At 52.9% G+C, this 17,247-nt stretch overlaps 4 protein-coding genes across 4 annotated transcripts; 2 read left to right on the forward strand and 2 right to left on the reverse strand.

The window, feature by feature from the left end:
* Positions 1-113: 113 nt before the first annotated feature.
* On the forward strand, positions 114-926 carry RHO25_002355 (uncharacterized protein; the record flags this gene model as incomplete). The annotated part of the gene is made up of 1 exon (XM_023594796.2): positions 114-926. One exon carries the CDS (start codon positions 114-116, stop codon positions 924-926), a length of 813 nt encoding a protein of 270 aa, XP_023458642.1.
* A 2,395-nt stretch (positions 927-3,321) lies between these two features.
* RHO25_002356 (uncharacterized protein) lies at positions 3,322-4,942 on the forward strand (the record flags this gene model as incomplete). Its single annotated transcript, XM_023594794.2, has 2 exons — positions 3,322-3,715; positions 3,771-4,942. The coding sequence occupies 2 exons, from the start codon at positions 3,322-3,324 to the stop codon at positions 4,940-4,942; spliced, it is 1,566 nt and encodes a 521-aa protein (XP_023458640.2).
* A 3,389-nt stretch (positions 4,943-8,331) lies between these two features.
* Positions 8,332-9,397, reverse strand: RHO25_002357 (uncharacterized protein; the record flags this gene model as incomplete). Its single annotated transcript, XM_023594793.2, has 2 exons — positions 8,332-8,836; positions 8,892-9,397. 2 exons carry the CDS (start codon positions 9,395-9,397, stop codon positions 8,332-8,334), a joined length of 1,011 nt encoding a protein of 336 aa, XP_023458647.1.
* A 1,265-nt stretch (positions 9,398-10,662) lies between these two features.
* On the reverse strand, positions 10,663-11,838 carry RHO25_002358 (uncharacterized protein; the record flags this gene model as incomplete). Its single annotated transcript, XM_023594792.2, has 2 exons — positions 10,663-11,530; positions 11,585-11,838. The coding sequence occupies 2 exons, from the start codon at positions 11,836-11,838 to the stop codon at positions 10,663-10,665; spliced, it is 1,122 nt and encodes a 373-aa protein (XP_023458646.1).
* Between the last annotated feature and the right edge of the window lie 5,409 nt (positions 11,839-17,247).

Raw genomic sequence — 17,247 nt, forward strand, 5'->3', positions numbered from 1 at the left:
AACAAATACTTCATCAGCCGCGCCCGTCTACACATTCGTTGACCTTGCAGCATCGCGTGATACTGACGAGCATTTGGAACTTCAACAAGCAACTCCTGCTTGCGCGCTCAAACATGGCGATGACATCCAGCAACGACCAGGAGGCCACTAATTCGATAGACGACCGGCAACGACAACCGACCTACCACCACTACGAGAATGCGCAATACGCATTACCTAATGACTCTGCGGAGCACCAACGCTTGGATAGGCAAGCAGAACATTTATCAGCCATGATGCATGGGAAGATTCTCTATGCACCTGTCAATGTCGCCGGCAAAGATGTGCGCATCCTCGATGTTGGCTGTGGTACTGGCGTGGTAACAGATCTCATATCGTCCTCATATCCAGAAGCTGAGTGCATTGGTCTCGATCTCTCGCAGGTTCCAGCAAGTCGTGTACTCAGAGCGAACACTCGATTCTTCAAGGGCGATTTCTGCTCGGAACAACCTTCACTGTGGACACCTACTACTGGCGGACGCCATCTATCTCAATCATCGGAGCTCTTCGACTACATCTTCTTGAGGCTGCTCGTCTGTGGTATGATCAACTGGCCGGAGTTTATCAAAAAGGAGTTCTCCTTGCTCAAGTCTGGCGGCTGGGCAGAAATTCAGGATCTTAACTTCGTCTGGTATGACGGACATGAAAACGTCATCAGTCAAAACTGGAAATGGCATAACAAGCATGAAGAGATTTGTAAACAGAAGGGCATGGATCTTAAATGTGGATCGAAGGTCAAAGATTGGATGAACGATGCTGGTTTTGTGGATGTTCAGACGTTCGAATATTCTTGCCCTTCGGTGCACAAGCACAAGCGACGCCGGAGATGCGAGCAATGGCAGATTACTCTGCGAGAGAGTTGCCCGATGCTCTGTACCATATGTTAGAAAGGGCGATGGGCGAAGCTGCAGATCCCAACGAGGTTGCACAGCTACAAGCTGAGCTGAAGCAGATGCTCGTAGTTCAGAAGGGAATGCATAAGAAATTCTATGTGACTATTGGGCGGAAACCTGAGCGAGCAGCTTGATGGCAGCCATCGTAGGACATGCCACCCGCCTCACCTGTTCAAGCTCAACATGAACTATAATCCTCGCACACGACGAAAGTGTAGTCGTCCGGATTCGCACTCACTTTACCGGCGAGGATAGCACCACTGCAGATAACTTTCAGGTACTGAGCTCATCGCCAGTCAATATCGACATAATCACGATCTGGGATGACAGTTGTTCTGCTCGCCAAATCTTGCCACAGCGAGGAACGCATCACCTCTCTGCCCTCTGTGCTTTCTTCTCTTATGCCTTCAAGCAGGGTTTGAAGCCTTGGCTCTGCAGAGATTCGGCGCCTACATTTACAGCTGCACGACGACCATGTTGACCCTCTGATCCGTGAATAGAAGATTCCACGAAAAGGTAAGACCAACTGCCTGCTTCCTCTTTCGTGCTTTGCACACCCCAGTCACCGAATCGGATGCATCAAAGTGGCCACGGAGGGAGTGATACGACCGCGTCGAAACCAGAACAGCGGGTGCTGACGAAGTGACCGGTGACAGAGATAGTGTTTGAAGCCCCAGCAAATGCTTTCGTAACCCGTGTTCTGCGCGGGCTCGGACCTTTCTCAAACGCCTTAACGCCGTAGCCCTTAGTCACTGCCCTCTCTGCAATCTTCAACTGTTCGTGAAGCTTTCAGATCTTCCTTGCCAACAACGTCTCTGCACAACGCGGCCGCGTTCTCTCAGGTACAGACCCCAACACCATTGTCAAGGGACCAGCCATTTGTCAGCTCTACCGTCCAGTACACAGCTACATCTACGTCCCAGCAGAACGGTACCATGGCACGGGATGCACTGGACATGGGCGAAAAGACTTTCAACAAGCCCATCACAGTCTGCCGAAAACCGCAACCGATGCAGGGTGCACGTCGTGTTGCAACTTCTTTTGGACGTCAGCACTCTTAACGGATTGCGGTGACCGGGGAAAACCGAGGACTACGTGTGACAGCTTTGCTTCGCATCACATATCTGCTATGCTGGAACAAGGCCTCGGTTTACGTGCGAATGTTGACATGCAGCACAAACGAACCGCACTGGCGGTAAAGTAAAGTCTTTCGCAGTGCTTGCCATTGCGGGCACCGAGACAGCTGTGGACTCACAGTCGAGACGCTTCTGATAGTGTAATCACAAGAACATCTGCGTACACCTGGCAAGTCAACTTCACGTGTGTATGGAGTCGTTGATCAGCTTGCGTGCGTAACAGACGGCCGCATCCTCAATGCCCTAAGCTGTCATCAGCCAGCATGTCGACTGGGAAAATTGGTCATCATCGCCGAACTTGACAGGAGCACCTTGCCCAGCCTCGCTCAGGTCCGAACGAGCGTGGGGAGAGTTGAGGAAAACAGACTCAAAGCTTTCTGCTTGACCAGTGGCGGAGGTTATTCTCGAAGAATGCCAGTCATGAGTCGCAGGAAACTCAATACCAGGTTTAAGGACCCCTCTGACTTAGGGTCTCTTCGTGATCAGGACGCAAGTAGCAGTGCAGTACGACATGCGGTTCTCGACCCGGAATTCACGCCTTGAGGACAGCTCAAATCCATGAGCTATCAGTACAACCACCCCTGCGATCTCAGTATCTCGGGCCTGGTGTCCGAACTCAAGCTAGCTTCAGTTTGGGTACAGCGCAATGGCCAGGTTCCATCTCAACCGGAGCATCAATCCGGCCGCCACGTTCTCGCGATATCTTCTTCAACACGTCGGCAACAAACAAACATCAGGTGTTCGATTTTTAGAAACGCGATCCAAATTCGGAATCTCTCGTGCGCCCCTGCAATGATCTGATCAGATTCGTGATCAGTAAATTCGTGATCACACAAGAGCCGAACGACTAGGTTTGGCGTGTTTCGTTCACTAGCGTTCTTCTCCAGATCACAAACTCGCGTCAACACAACCAATAACCAGGTTAACCCTTGCTGGGGATTATCATTTGACACCCCCCTCTTACTCGTTTGAGACACGACGTCTCGGCGCTCGTAGAGTCAAGAGGCTCTGCAAAAGGGCCGCTGCCGCCCGAAATTTCCGCGCAATGAGAAGCAAGCGGGCTGGGAAATGAAGTCTCGCGGGATGCATGGAGGGGGCGGGGAGGATAGTGTGATGTTGGGCGCAACGTGCTGTGGGCAACATGGTCGAATGCGCGCGCGCGAGGAATACGAAACGTTCTCCTTGCAGTGACATCGAGCTCAACATACATTCGTTTTCGGATTTAGAACACGGTCTTTACCGCCACTTGCAGGATGAGCGACCTGGGGCTAGGGCTCAGTAATGCTATCGACTCGGTCACGGATTCTCTAGGGCACGCTGTTGGGGAGGTGCCTGGCATACTCGACAATGTGGGCCAGAGTGTAGGAGGTGTTGTGGGCGATGCTGCTGGCCTGATTCCACCGCAAGGACCCTTTCAGCAGTGTATTGCGAGCGCTCTGGACAACAACTCGGCGCTGTATGCGTTTCCGCAGGATATCTTGGAGGAGCTCACGAATAATCATCCGTATAATTTGGATTGGCCTTGGACTCCCGCGGCGATTGCGTATCCCAGGAATGCAATCGATGTGTCGAAGCTGGTCGTTTGTGCGTCGGAATATGGGATTGCGGTGCAGGGCAAGTCTGGAGGGCATAATTATCTGAATTTTGGTGAGTGAGGATTGTGGTGTAGTTTCTGGTAACGGCAAGCTGATGCCCGTGACAGGCTATGGCGGACAGAATGGTGCACTGGCCTTGGATCTACAGCACATGAACGATTTCAGCTATAATCCGGCAGACCAAACTGTCACTTTTGGACCGGGTAACAAACTGGCCGACCTGGATGTTCAGCTTGCGGCCATTGACAGGGTCATGGCTTACGGCGTGGTGGGTGACATTGGTACTGGTGGCCATATTGCAATTGGAGGATTGGGCCCTCTATCACGACTTCTCGGATTGGCATCAGACCAGGTTGTGTCAGTTCAATGCGTTCTCGCCGATGGAAGTATCGTCACCGCATCCGAGTATGAGCATCCAGACCTCTTCTTCGCAGTCCGAGGCGCGGCGTGGTCTTTCTGCATCATGACAGAGATCCAAATGCAAACCTCACCGCCACCCAGCGCTGTCACGCAATTTCAGTACAATATCACTGTTGGCAGAATCGCGGACCTGGCAGATACATTCAAGAAGTGGCAAGTCCTGATCGCCGATCCTGGACTCTCGAGATACTTTGCTGCAACGTTGACGCTGCTAGAGGGCGTTATGATCTTCGCGGGAACGTTCTTTGGTGATGATGCTGCTTTCAACCAACTGAATTTGGATCTTATACCCTTTGGCCAGGAGCATCTTGGCATCACGGTGACCAGCCGTGTCGTGACGGGACTCATACACAGCCTTTCGGATCTGATATACGATATCGGTGGCTCCATCCCTGCGCACTTCTACTCGACCGATTTGAAATACACAAGACAGACTTTGCTCTCTGATGCCGCCGTTGATCAGCTATTCCAGTATCTGGAGTCTGCCGACAAGGGAACTCTGATCTGGTTCATCGTTTGGGATCTCAACGGAGGCCGTATTGAAGAGATCCCACAATCGGCAACAGCATATTGGCACCGCGATGCAATCCATTTCCAACAAGGCTATGTTGTCAATCCTCTTGGTCCAGTGAGCCCTGTGTCCCGTCAATTCCTAATCGGTCTCAATCAACTCTGTCGACAGCTGCGGCCTGGTATCGACGAGAGTGCCTATCCCGGCTACGTGGATCCCTTTTTGCAGGATCCTCTTACCGCGTATTGGGGAGGCAATGTTCCCAGACTGATCCAGATCAAAGGAATCTATGATCCTCGAAACACCTTCAGAAACCCTCAGAGTATTCCGCCACCGCCTGGCGTTTAGCTGTATTGTGCTTCACTTCTGCATTGCATTGCATCATGTGTTTCGTGGAGATGAGCACAGCCCACTTGAACATTCTTGCCGAAGCGGTCGGAATCTAGATAGTTCCTAATACCACCAGTTGCATTACGCCGATTGCAAGTATCATCGCAGATGCACAGCGAATAAAGTTTCGCGTTCACACCGCTCATCGATAATGAAGTGATGAGAAAGATGTTTCACCAACCATGATAGCCCTAGAATGGCCATTTCTGTTGATCGGACTTGGTGCGAAATCAGTTGGTTCGCAGAGTATTTGTCGCTGCGCTTGGGCAACTCTGTGGCATAGCCGCGAAAGCGGTACCTCGCGATGACGACCTCGAAAAGGCGGTCCCAGGCAATCGTCCACCGGCCGAAAATGAGAGCCCGTCCGGTGTTGATGATCTACTTGAGCAGTTTGAGAAAGCCTGAGCAGATCTCGTCGGATGTCGGTGGCGCACACAGGCCGAGCAGAGATCGGGATTATCAGGTCTTGTCTCCGGAGATAGGTCTGATGAATGTCCGTAGTGATCCAATGTCTGTATTCGTCTTGCAACAACGAGGTGGCCTCACTCGGGGCACCACCTCGTGATGATCATGCAATGTATGAGGTCCGCAACTCGTCCCTGTGCTCTCGACGCGTGTTGGATTGCATTGCCCATTTGATTGCTGCACCCTAGTCTCACGACCGCTGTCTTGGAGTCCAGGTACATGGGTTGTTCATGGTGACGGCTGTCTTCCACGCGAGAGACCTCGTATTTGGGCTGTCTGATGTTGCGTGCTCGGTGGTTGCAATGCCATGAGGATGACAGGGAACGTGACTTGGACGTGGTCGTGTTGATGATGTTCGCTCAGCGAGGATAGATTTTCGTGCACCTTCGCGCTAGAGTTATCGACGCCAAGACCATCGTAACGCACCCCTGTAACGATGATGATTCATCAATCACTTCACACAGCAATCACGACCCCAACGCTCTTCTCGGAAGCGACACTACCACTTCTCTGCTCCAATTTTCCTGCAAAGAAATCACTTGTCCATCGCCCCACCACCTTTTCAACCAGTACGATACCTTCCGAATCACATCGACACAAAATCCACTCGCGTTGACCTGCCTCCCTCCACGGCTGATCGGCAACAAGGTTCTGCAGAGGCACCACTGTCGGCACGGCACGACCGACCACGGCGCACTCCAAATCTTCATAGGGCAAGCCACAGTCCACAGCACTATCATACCACTAGCGACGAAGTGGGAGGAAAAGAGGAGCATGCTCATCATACCCCAACCGTGCCATTGGCGACATCGGCAGGAACGCCATGCTGTGATTTCTAATAAGCTATCGAAGAAGGAGGTTGGGAGGAGAAAAAACTTCTTTCTCCAATTCGTGAACGATGAATGGCGTCACCTCGCTCATATGGTTACGGGAGCGGTTACTGATTCAGTAGCCTTCGTTGACTTCCGTCTGCACGGCACCGAAATATTCGTCTGCCGTATCTCTGATCCGCGTATTTCGTGCAGAGGATCATGTCTTCACCACACATCATTGACGACGCAACGCAGTGGGTATCTAGCATTCTATTCCTTCGATTGCGATCGAAGCCCCAAAGCAGGCCGGCGATTATTGGCCGTTGTGGTATGTTGTTCGGGAGCAACCACACGACATCAAGCGAATCAGCACACAGCTGCAGCATACTGCTACTGCGGCAACGTTCCGAACAAGGGCTGCTCGGCCGACGGCTTTCTTCTGCACACGCTACGCCGTTGCGTGCGCAAAATGCACGATTGCGGCACAGTAGCCAGTTGTCGCGTTGCTTTGCAAAAGCTTGTCCGCGGAGCGAATGGCTCGCATCGAGATACGTCAGTGGAAGTGGAAAGTCGTGCATGAATCGACTTTCTCTCCAGATGAATCTAATTGTTAGCAGGTACAGTAGTCTCAATGTCCGGCATGAGAGAATACAGTAGTCGCAATTCGGCACGAGACCAGTATACACTTTGCCGCACAACGCACGTGTCTGATGACAGGAGAGAGTTTCGAAACAGCATGCTAATGTTCCTGATTAGCAAGTGCGGCATCTGATGACAGGTACAGAGTACAACAGTCATTGCAATGCAAGACTAATTCTCATCAATGATTTGTCGTGTCCTGCCCGCATCTTCGCACGAATTTTCGGCCGTTGCGATGATGAAGTCGGGACATGATGGTCATGCCACCGACTACGCCCCGCTTCAAAGGCTCTGCTCGCTGGACGATTACTATGCAAGCTGCTTGGCGCGCTGGGCGCGGCCGCGTAGTTCATGCATAACCGCTCGCGAAACCCGGCATCTCGGACCTTGTGCAGACCGTACCTCCTAAGGCCGACTTTTTGTGGCACAGTTCATCAGTAGTAGTCCAGCCCGTCTCCAAGTGTTGGAGGCTCTCTACAGCCGACTTTGCGCCGACACTCATTGTGATGATTATTCCATGACGACGTGGACGTTCGAAAACGCGTTGCGCGGGACGCGTGGAAGATGCGCTGTGCTTGTTGTTGAGGAAGGCTCGACTCCATCCTTGACGACGACTCGCAAGACTCCTCCAAGACTCTCGCTCCCCATGCCGCGAAGCGCGGAGCCTTACCTGTGTAACGTCATCGCATCGCGGTGCAATGCACATATGCAGTCGTGTGGGCCGTTGCCGTTGCTTGCTTGCTTCCCACGTGGTTGGGTGAGATGCTGATCATCAGCACATAAGCACGAGAGGGGAGGTTTAGTCGGAGTCATCCGGATCGTCAGGTGCCATCTTGTCGGGACTGCCTGAGGACAAGGCGACTCCATTGTGTGTACTGTGAGGCACGCCGACAAGAGGATTCTGTGAACCGGTCGTGATAATATCCCGCCAAGTAATAACAATATTCGAACCCGAATATCGCATCAGCCAGGCGTATTCGTACCTGTGATCCTCATGTCAATTGTATGCCCTAATTCAGACATCTCCTGCCGTGTTGCGCTGTCAAATTCCTGTGCATTGTGAATGTACTTCGCGCTGTAGGATGAGTGTTCAGCCCTGACGTGTCGGGCGGGATTCGGATCAAATCCGATTTTCAGTGCAGTGGCTGCCGCTGCCGCGCTGGGCTGGCGACCACTGCAAGCCTCTTTTGCGCCCAACAAGCCATTTGCGCCATTCTACAGACACGTTTTTCTCTCATGACTCGGTTATGCGCATTTGTGCAAGCCCACGAGAGATTGCACGACAAGACATACATCGTAGAAAAGTGGTGAAGGTGCGCTCGCGTTCGCATACCACATGCAGCACGCGCAGTGGCGAAAAGCAGAAGAGTCTTGTTTGCAGGGCGTATATGCAATGCAGTATGCACCTGGTGATGAGAAGAAACGAAAATCTTACTCTACCCATGCTCTGTAGATCGTTCGGCTGCCCCAGAGCTGACCCTTCTTTAAAACGACTTGCTGGCGCCACTCCTCCTGATTGATGGCGTTGACATATCTGCTCGCTTCGATGCAGAGACCACTTCTAGGCCCACGAGGCGGGAGGCCTTCCTTCGCAGGAGGAGCTTGAATTTTGCTGCCTGCGTAGAATTGGAACGCGGGCTCGGTGCTGAGTGCTTCAAAGTGGATCTTGGTGTTGGGGTGGCTGAGCTCGATGAGCTTCTTCATTGGTTCCTTGCGCGTATCAAGTGGTATGCTCGAAGGATCAGGATTCATGATGAAGCAGTGATCTGGGTCGGGCTTTGAGGCGCCCAAGATGAATTCCTTGTTGGCTTCGAACTCTGGGTATGGTTCGATGGCGCCTGTGGGAATGGAGCCTGCGTCGACAGGGAGGTGCAGGTTGGTTTGAGTCACTACCCGCGTGCCTTCGTATGTGGGTCCATCTGATATGTTGAAGTAGCTAGACGTTGTGTCAGCATTAAGGATTCGTTTGCAAGCGAGGTATGATACAGTACCTGTGATTAGTCAAACTGACAACAGTCTCTTCGACCTCGTCGCCAATCAATTCGACCTCATACTCAATTTCAAGGCTGGTCTTTTCCTTGCCATCATCCTTCTCAACAGTGGGGTAATACCACATGCGAAGCTCGACTGTGCCTGGGTACCCCTCTTCGCCGTCTTTGCTCACGTACTTCCACTCCAACGCATCACGGCCATTGCGTGATACGTTGTGAGGCCCATCGAAGGTCTTTTTGCCCCAACCTTCTTGGCCACCATGTAGAGCATTCACGCCGTCATTTGCAGCCACATCATAGCTCTTGCCATTCAAGCTGAACTTTGCGCCCGAGATGCGGTTTGCGACTCGCCCAATGTTCTCGCCGAAGAATTGGCTAGATCGGTGTTTGTATGGCTCTGGCGACTCGAAGCCAAGCACGATGTTGCGGCCGCCGACATTGAATTCCTGGATAAGGCCGCCTTGAGACAGGAACTTAAATGCATCTGAAGATCGAGATGCGGCCATCTTGAGCGGCTGTTCTGTTCTGGTGTTGTGCAGTGAGTGGTATTGATTCAATAGTCGCAAGACCTACCGAGGGCAGGAAAGTGGACAATCGTGAGGTTGTCTGCTCTCTTCTACCACATCTCATTCATCCACAAGCTCTGGTGGAGCCGATCAAGAGTGGGCGTGAATTCTCCACGACAGCTGTCTTTAGCCTGTATTGCGGCTTCAATTGGACAGCTTCTTGGCCTCAAGACAATGTGTCCTTGTCGCAAGAAGTCTGGTTCGCGAGATGCATCTCCAGTGTGATCGAGTGTGCGCAGTGATGTCTAAGCGGAGAATTTGACGCGGTCATTGTGCGTAGGTGCGTGCGTAACGCAGAATGCACGGGATGCCAGCAGACTTTGCAAGCTTGTTCCCCAACACCGCCCGGCTGCTATTGTTGATCACTGCTCGATATATCTCACCAACACGGCCTTCGTCACGCAATCTTGACCTCACCACTGACCAGGTGCAGAGACCGTTCCAGTTGACAATTTTGGCGAATTCAGCGAGGAGCCAATTTGCAATACGGAAGGTCACTGCCCGGATTTGAAGTTGCAATTGCGATCGAAGTCAACATGGCAGGCATCACCAACACCACGGCAGCCGCGGCCGCGGTGGCATTTGCGCCGGCGAGCAACATCTTGGTCCAGTCGTGCGACAGTAGTGCAACGAAGCCAGGCGCAGCGCACTGTTGCCAAGCCGAGCAGTTTTGAACTCTGGCTCCGAGTCACGACTACCGAAACCTACAGCACATGTGAAGAACGTGACGACGAGTCGTAAAGCATCAAGTAGTAAGAGGAGATGAATCTCCAATTGTTGCAGTGTATTAGGTAGTTCTCTCCGGCCTGGCCCCAAAGCGATCGTATGTACCATGGCTCTATACATAAAGCTGCCTCCCAATTCTATGATCTTCCCACACGCAAACCCACAAATAAACGATGGGTATCAAGTTTTTCGCTTGAACGCAAGAGCAAATAAGAAATCAAAGAACCTCCTCTGATGCTGACCTTTCCTCGTCCCATTATACTTCTAGCAAGCTGTGCTGGCAGTGCAACAGCTATCCCCCCTCCTCGTCCCAGATAAAGCCTCATGCGCGAATTCGGCCTGCGCCTGGGAAGCTCGGTTTCGTGAAACTTATTCGTGCTGCCCTAACGAGGAAGCTCCAAATCCTGTCTGGTGCTGCAGAAATGTTTGTTTTCGTGTGGATTCGTATTCGTATCCTCAAAGTAGAAATGCCCTCCCTCTCATGTTTGTACTGAGACGAAATTACCGAAGTCGAGGTCCATGTTGTCCTGGTGGTACATCCCTGTCATATCAGGCCCAGTGTATCTGTTATTTTGGACTGCATTCATGGAAGGATCGAAGCAGTTTTGCATGGGGTCCTGCATCATGTCGAAGGTGAAGTCTTGTGGCGCGTCCCATTGTTGGAAGGAGGTAGGCAGGCCAGACATGCTCATTTGCTGGTGCATGCTCGGCGCTTGCATTGAGAAGTCGTTGCGCATCATCTGCTGTGTGGCATATTTGTTGTCGTTGGCAGGAGGGTAATTTTGCCATTCCGGTTGGAACATGGTTGGATCTTCTCCGGCCGGCGAGCTTTGTTGGAGAGGTGAGGGGTGTGCTGGCTGTTGGAAGGAATGTCTCTGGCTGCGATGTACCGGGCTTGGGGCCGGAGGCGATGAGGGCTCACTGTTCACTCCAAACTTGAACTCCTCCTTGAAGATCGGTGCGGGCTGTGATAGCTGAGGTGTGCCGTGTGATTGCGACCTGGCGTGGCTGTGTTGGCTGTGTTCGGAGTCTGAGCTGATTGATGACCGACGAGGATGCCCCGCCATGCCAGCACCTCCAGCGATCAACTTCGCTTGCAACTTTTCAGTGTCCTCCTCGAATTCAACTGCTGTCCCATCTCTCGTTTCGAGCAAGTCCAGTGCGGCCAGAATGTGGTGTGTGTAGGGCTTGCCATCGTGTTCCTCGACCTGAGGTCCAGTCCAGGCGTCGGCTTTCACAAGCCTCTCGTACAATTCCACAAGACCGCTCACGAGCTGTCCTTGCTGTTGTTCCAACATCTCAACGTAGCCCTTGGGGTAGACCTTGTCGTGGGACTTTTTCCGCTCGCTGAGAAGTCGTTAGAATGGTAGAAAGGACAGATTCGCATCGCAATGGGCTTACCCGAATACGCAAATGGCATTGTCGGTCTTGCAGCGAGTGCATGGGTTGGAACCATCGCACTTGCTCTTCTTCAATCGACAACGATCGCAAGCTTTGCACACCCGCTTCCTGATCCCATCTGCTGTCGAGTCTTGCGAGGCCGTCCGTGATGGGGTCATCTTGTTGACTGGGGAGTGTGAGGAAGGTGTCATGCTGTGTGAATGATAGGCCACTGGTTGTGAATTCAGGCAGGAAAGCTGCCCGCGATGCGACATGGTGGGCGATGTGCTATGGTTCTTTGAGATATCTTGGTCGAGCAGATGATTGATCGACGTGTGTGACAGTCAGCCTATTGCATTTGTGCTGACAGATGCGATCGTGATAGAGTATTGCAAGGGGAGTAGTCTAATATGAAGGACTAGCAGAAGCTGCGAGCGTGGCAGGAGGAAGTGGTCGATGATATAGCAGCTCGGCGTAGAAGGTGTGTCGCTGGGCAGGCGCATGGCGGAGTCCAAGCTCAGACCCATGTTGGTAATACAGCGAAGGGCCATCCTGGCACCCAAGGCTAGACAATTGTGCAAGAGATCCCTCTGCGCAACGGAAGCTCTCAGCGTTTGACCCGTCGGTGCGTCGACCTCATAGCGGCGAGGGAGCCAGGATCTGGCGCGGCTCTTGGACAGTAGCGCGGCACACTAATGCGGCGTGGAAAGGCCTACTTGGTGGCATGGGACCAAGTGAACTCTGTTTCTGAACAGGACGCTGGGATGGCGCTATGACTGATCGGTCACTGCTGACAAGTCGCAGAGAGGGTGATGTCAAGGAGCAGAAGCAACACGAGCCGAGACGACGGAGCTCGGGAGTTGGGCGCTGCGTGAGTTTTGTGAATCGGACGAATCGATATCGCCCGCCCGCGCCCTACGCGCGATATCGTCCATATCGGCCAAGTCGCAGCAGCGGCTTCCGATCTGACGCCGTCCAGTCTGCTGTCCTCTCACTGCCGTTTTCGAAACTGCCCTCCCCATCGTCACCGCGCCCAGACCGCTGCGGTAGATGCCTCGAATGCCCAGAAGCGCAGTCGGTATAGAGCCTTCGCAGGGCGAGTTGCTGACGTTGCGTGCGGAGGCGCAGATCCTGCCCAAGACTGCCCGCCATGACTCCCTGCCGTGCCATCATCTCCCTCGCAGGCTAGGCACAATCACACCTCCTCTCGTCTTGTCGCTGCGACTACGAGCACAATCACAAACGACCCAGTCGCGCGGTCGACCAGGAAATCGGAGGACCGCCGTCGCTGTTGCGCGTCGGAACTTGCCATGCTTCGACGCACGCGAGTGGTGTGCTAAACTCGTACTCTGCGTCCAGGACGGCAGGCCCCCGGTGCACTTCATTTCCTGGCCTGTTTTCTGTTCGCCCGATCGCAGCACCAGCGGCCGCAACGTGTATGAGGCTCTGCCCTACCACGCCCTCGGCCACTACATGCTGCCGTGCTCCCTCATCACGCGCCTTGACTCCCAACTCTGAATCATTACCTGATCACCGCAGCCCAGGGCCGTCGTTCGGAATCCCCGAGTACCCTGGCACCGTGTTCTGGAGTACTGCTCCCTGGTCGAAGGACGTTCTTGGAAACCCGTCTCCCGCCCTATCCTGGGCAGCATGCCTTCCATTGGCCATAGCAGCGACTACGTGCGACTTACAGTACTTCGCCCTACAGATGTTGGCTCGCCGAGCCACCGACACTGCAGCAACACAAACTAAAATCCCCCGAACGAACCGGGCAATTCCATATCGTCACCGCGACGAGGACAATACACTTTGTTCTCGCACTGCCACGACTTCATGCGGACGATACGCACGCATCGGCCGCGGTGTGCGCGGCGCACATGAGGCCACTATCGAGCGGTGCTGATCAGTGCAGAGAGAAAGAGCAAAACCGCAATGTGATTCGTCAAGCTGCGACAGTCCGCAGTCGTGAAGCTCCACTTCGCACACCGTGGATCGAGCTCAGTCAGCACCCGCAGCCCTTTGTCATGCCGGTTCAACCACCAGTTCTGATTCTAGACCAGGACCACCAGGCATCCTTCATGACGGCCAATACAATTCTACAGTCTGAGATTGTTTATATTGCAATTGGGCTAGGACTCTGACCCACCCACTGATTGATTCAGCTGCTGCGGAAGGGACACGTCTGAGACGTCTAGTGAACCATGCTGCGCGTAGGCCAGAAACATTGCGGAGGGCTTTGTGGTGCCATGCCGCAGCTAGGCCAATGCACAAGGAATGCCACCATAGGCTGCGCAACCTTGGGAAACCTCATGTGAAGCTGTTGAGAACATTTGAAGTTTTTGGACTTCATGAAGGAAAGTCACAGTCATCTTCAGGCACGATTGTCCCCCGCTACCAAGAGCTAGCGACGTTACACGAAGCCTGCATGGCTTACCGCAGCCTTGGATAATTGTTCCGGCGGGGGCTTTCTCCACAGACATTGGTCGTGAACCATTATGCGCCTAGATATGGGGTTCTGCGATGGCTTTGAGACCACGCACTCCAGAGCCTGGCAAGCACATGCTTATTTATCTGCGTGCACAAGGTCCATATGACGACTTCGCGTCAGCGACAAGCATACAGAAACATTCTGGGAGGAGATTCCAAATCAAAACTTGCCAAAGAAGGCTCGTATGAGCGAGGCAACTCTGTTCGCATCATACTTGCTGCGCCGCCTACCAGACGGACCATCTTCTAGCTCCTTTGCCGCCAGGCCATAGCAACGCGTAGCAATACGCAGTGAGACAAAGGCTTGGCGAATGGCTGTGCAGTTTTCATAACTGCAAGTTGTGCATGCATAACTTAGCTGCATGGTCTTGTCTTACCAATTGCTGGGAAAGACACGATCATCGCGAAGCATCAGCGAAGCTTGCCAAAGAGACATGGAATCAGTGACTTGGCCCTACACTGTATGTCGCTGGACTTCTGAAAGCGGAGAGCGGTGTGCATATGACGCCGGTTCAAGCGTAATAGTAAGTCACCATCTGTTGCAAATGGCGGAGCTATCGCCGTCGGCGAGGTGAGAGCAGCGACGCTCCGTGCCCGTGTCGCTGCGTCCATTCGAAAAAGGGATGAAAGTCGCGAACGGCGTAGGAAGAGCGCTTGATCCGAAAAGAACGGCGACCTCAACTTCAGAGCACTCACTAGAGCAGACAAGTCTTGGCGCGAGAAATGCCGCTTCTAGCCTCAGTATTCTGCACGACCACCATGGAAGCAATCATGCTATACTGATTACTATACCACTATCTGCTCCAACTTCAACTCAATTAACGCCGGATTTAGCATTGAAATGGAACTCCGACTCCACAGCACTCATCAGTCAGATGCAGGGAGCGCCTCGGATACGATCAATACGAACAGTACCGATGTCAATCTGCTGGTCTCCTGCTCGGACTTTCAGCGAGATGGTCGCGTTCGCGATATGCTCCAAAATGGTCGCTGTACTCTTTGCAATTCAGGGACCAAGAAATCGCATGTGCGAAGGATCTACGTTCAGGTCTTCGCTATGTGCCGACCACGTGTGATCAGGGACACTATCAGTCATCAAACATATGACCGCCGGCGTGTGATCAGTTTATTCTTGGACGTCCTGCTCAGTCAATCAGCCCCTTGAATCGATTGGGATATCTCCAAGACAGCTGTGCCGCAAACGTCGAGAAATTTGATCACCCCTTGGTGATACATTGGCAGCATTCGTTCTCCTTTCTTTGCACCAAGCGTACCAGACACTCGGCGTCCGAAAGCTGGCCTCGGCTCGGAAATACTGCTCGGATGACGACTTGTACCCATGTGAACGAAAAAATAAGCCAGCGGGTGCTCCGCGCGATGCTTGTCGACACCACCAGCCTGCCCTACCCTGCACTTTCCTGCTCTCTTCACCACCGCCACGATCACCTCGATCACTCCACGCTTGTCTCAACATCCTTGGCGCTGTAATCCAGGATCACTCCCCGTCGGCATCTGCCATCGCGTGCCAAACGACCGGCCTTCACCTGCCATCCTGGTTGGCTGATTGTGCCAGCCTGGTCGTGGAGATCTTCCACCGCCTGTGCACCAGTCCCAGACCGCACGAGGACAAATAGCTGCCTCACCAGGGCGTTACCTGGGAATTGTCAGATCTTAAAATGAACTTCACGACCACGAGCAGGCGATTGACCACGACTCTTCCAGGCACGGGCACTAGTACACTCAACGGCGCCAACGTTGAATCGTTGCAGATTAATTGGAGAACTACAATGCTCCATACGCAAAGCCAAACCAGCTCGTTGGCGCCGCTGAAGTTTACTAGGGCACTGAGCGTGCATCAACCTGGTCTTCGCAAAACTGAAAAGGGCGGCACCTTGTAGTGCTGTAGTGGCCTGATTTGCGCCAAGGTCAAAAAATGCTCAGTAGCCCAGACTCGAAGGGATCGGAGCACGGCAGTTGACGAATAAGGCTCCAGTCCAACAGTAACATTGTTCTTGACGCCAAGAACCTCACCTTCACGTTATGTTGGCTGAGGCGCCAAGGCCTTTCTCCCAAGGCCAAGTATCAAATATGCCAAGGGAGGCAGTACAAATGACACCGCCTACGTCTTCGAAGAGATTGGGTCTCGACCTACTCCACGCCGAGACATACCACTGTCACTGTGACGCGGATTGCATTTGTTGGCATTATACCGCAACATGACTTGGCACTCACACGGACGGAGCGAGCAAAAACTGCGACCTTGGAATCGGCGATGCACAACTATTCGTCCGCGCGGCATAATTCGTTCACCGTCTGTTGCGTGTTTCGGCGACCACTTGTGCCCGACGCCCTGATGAGCAAATATTCGTCTCGCGTCTCGCATGGACAATTCTTGACGATGACAACTCGAGCAAATGCACACTAATGTCCGTCCCGTCTTTTTGTTTGTGACAAAAGGGCTAGGATTTGGCACTTGTTCGAACCTCAGGTGATGCGGGGCTCGATTTCGTTCGAAAAGGTCTCAGTCTCAGTAGTCTGCCCGCTACTGTTGCTACTTTCTAATCAGTCAAATCATGTCGCCGTATCCGGCCGTAACTGAAACTCATCACACCGACGGCAGCTAAAATAGTTGATTAATCATCGTTGTCACTTTGTACGGATGGATGGACCCATGTGTCGTCCAGTCGCAGGTTCTCCTCCTTTTGCGCTACATGCAACAACCCGCGCGCACATCATGTGTTTCAACTCGGTACATACATTGTACAAGCTTGCAGCAAAGAACCCTTACTATACCCATCTTGTCATCGCAGAAATGCTCCAGACCAGACACGTTCTAGCCTCATTCTTCACAAAGCTGTCCTGCGTGTGGCCCTAACCACGATAAACCCTGTCCTCCCAAACACACGTGCAAAACCTGCTTCGAGCGACTTGACACGAACAATCATCATCGCGAAGCTGGCCAAATCGGGGATTCACGTTTCAAAAATCAAGCGCTCTCGCTGCCCTTCCCTCGATGAACCCTACTTGCCATTCAACACTCCTGACACCTTCTGGAAAGCTGTCACTAACAAAATTTGCCGAATGAACCATATTTGGCAGTTACTATAACCAGGCCTGCTCGTACAGTTTAGTAGCTGGCACCGTTGTTAGAATTGGGACAAGTCGTGACAGGGGATGGGAAAATAGCTAAAAGTCTT

Source organism: Cercospora beticola, chromosome 2 (genome assembly GCF_033473495.1).
Source record: "Cercospora beticola chromosome 2, complete sequence".
In the NCBI taxonomy this organism is placed as follows: Eukaryota; Fungi; Ascomycota; class Dothideomycetes; order Mycosphaerellales; family Mycosphaerellaceae; genus Cercospora; species Cercospora beticola.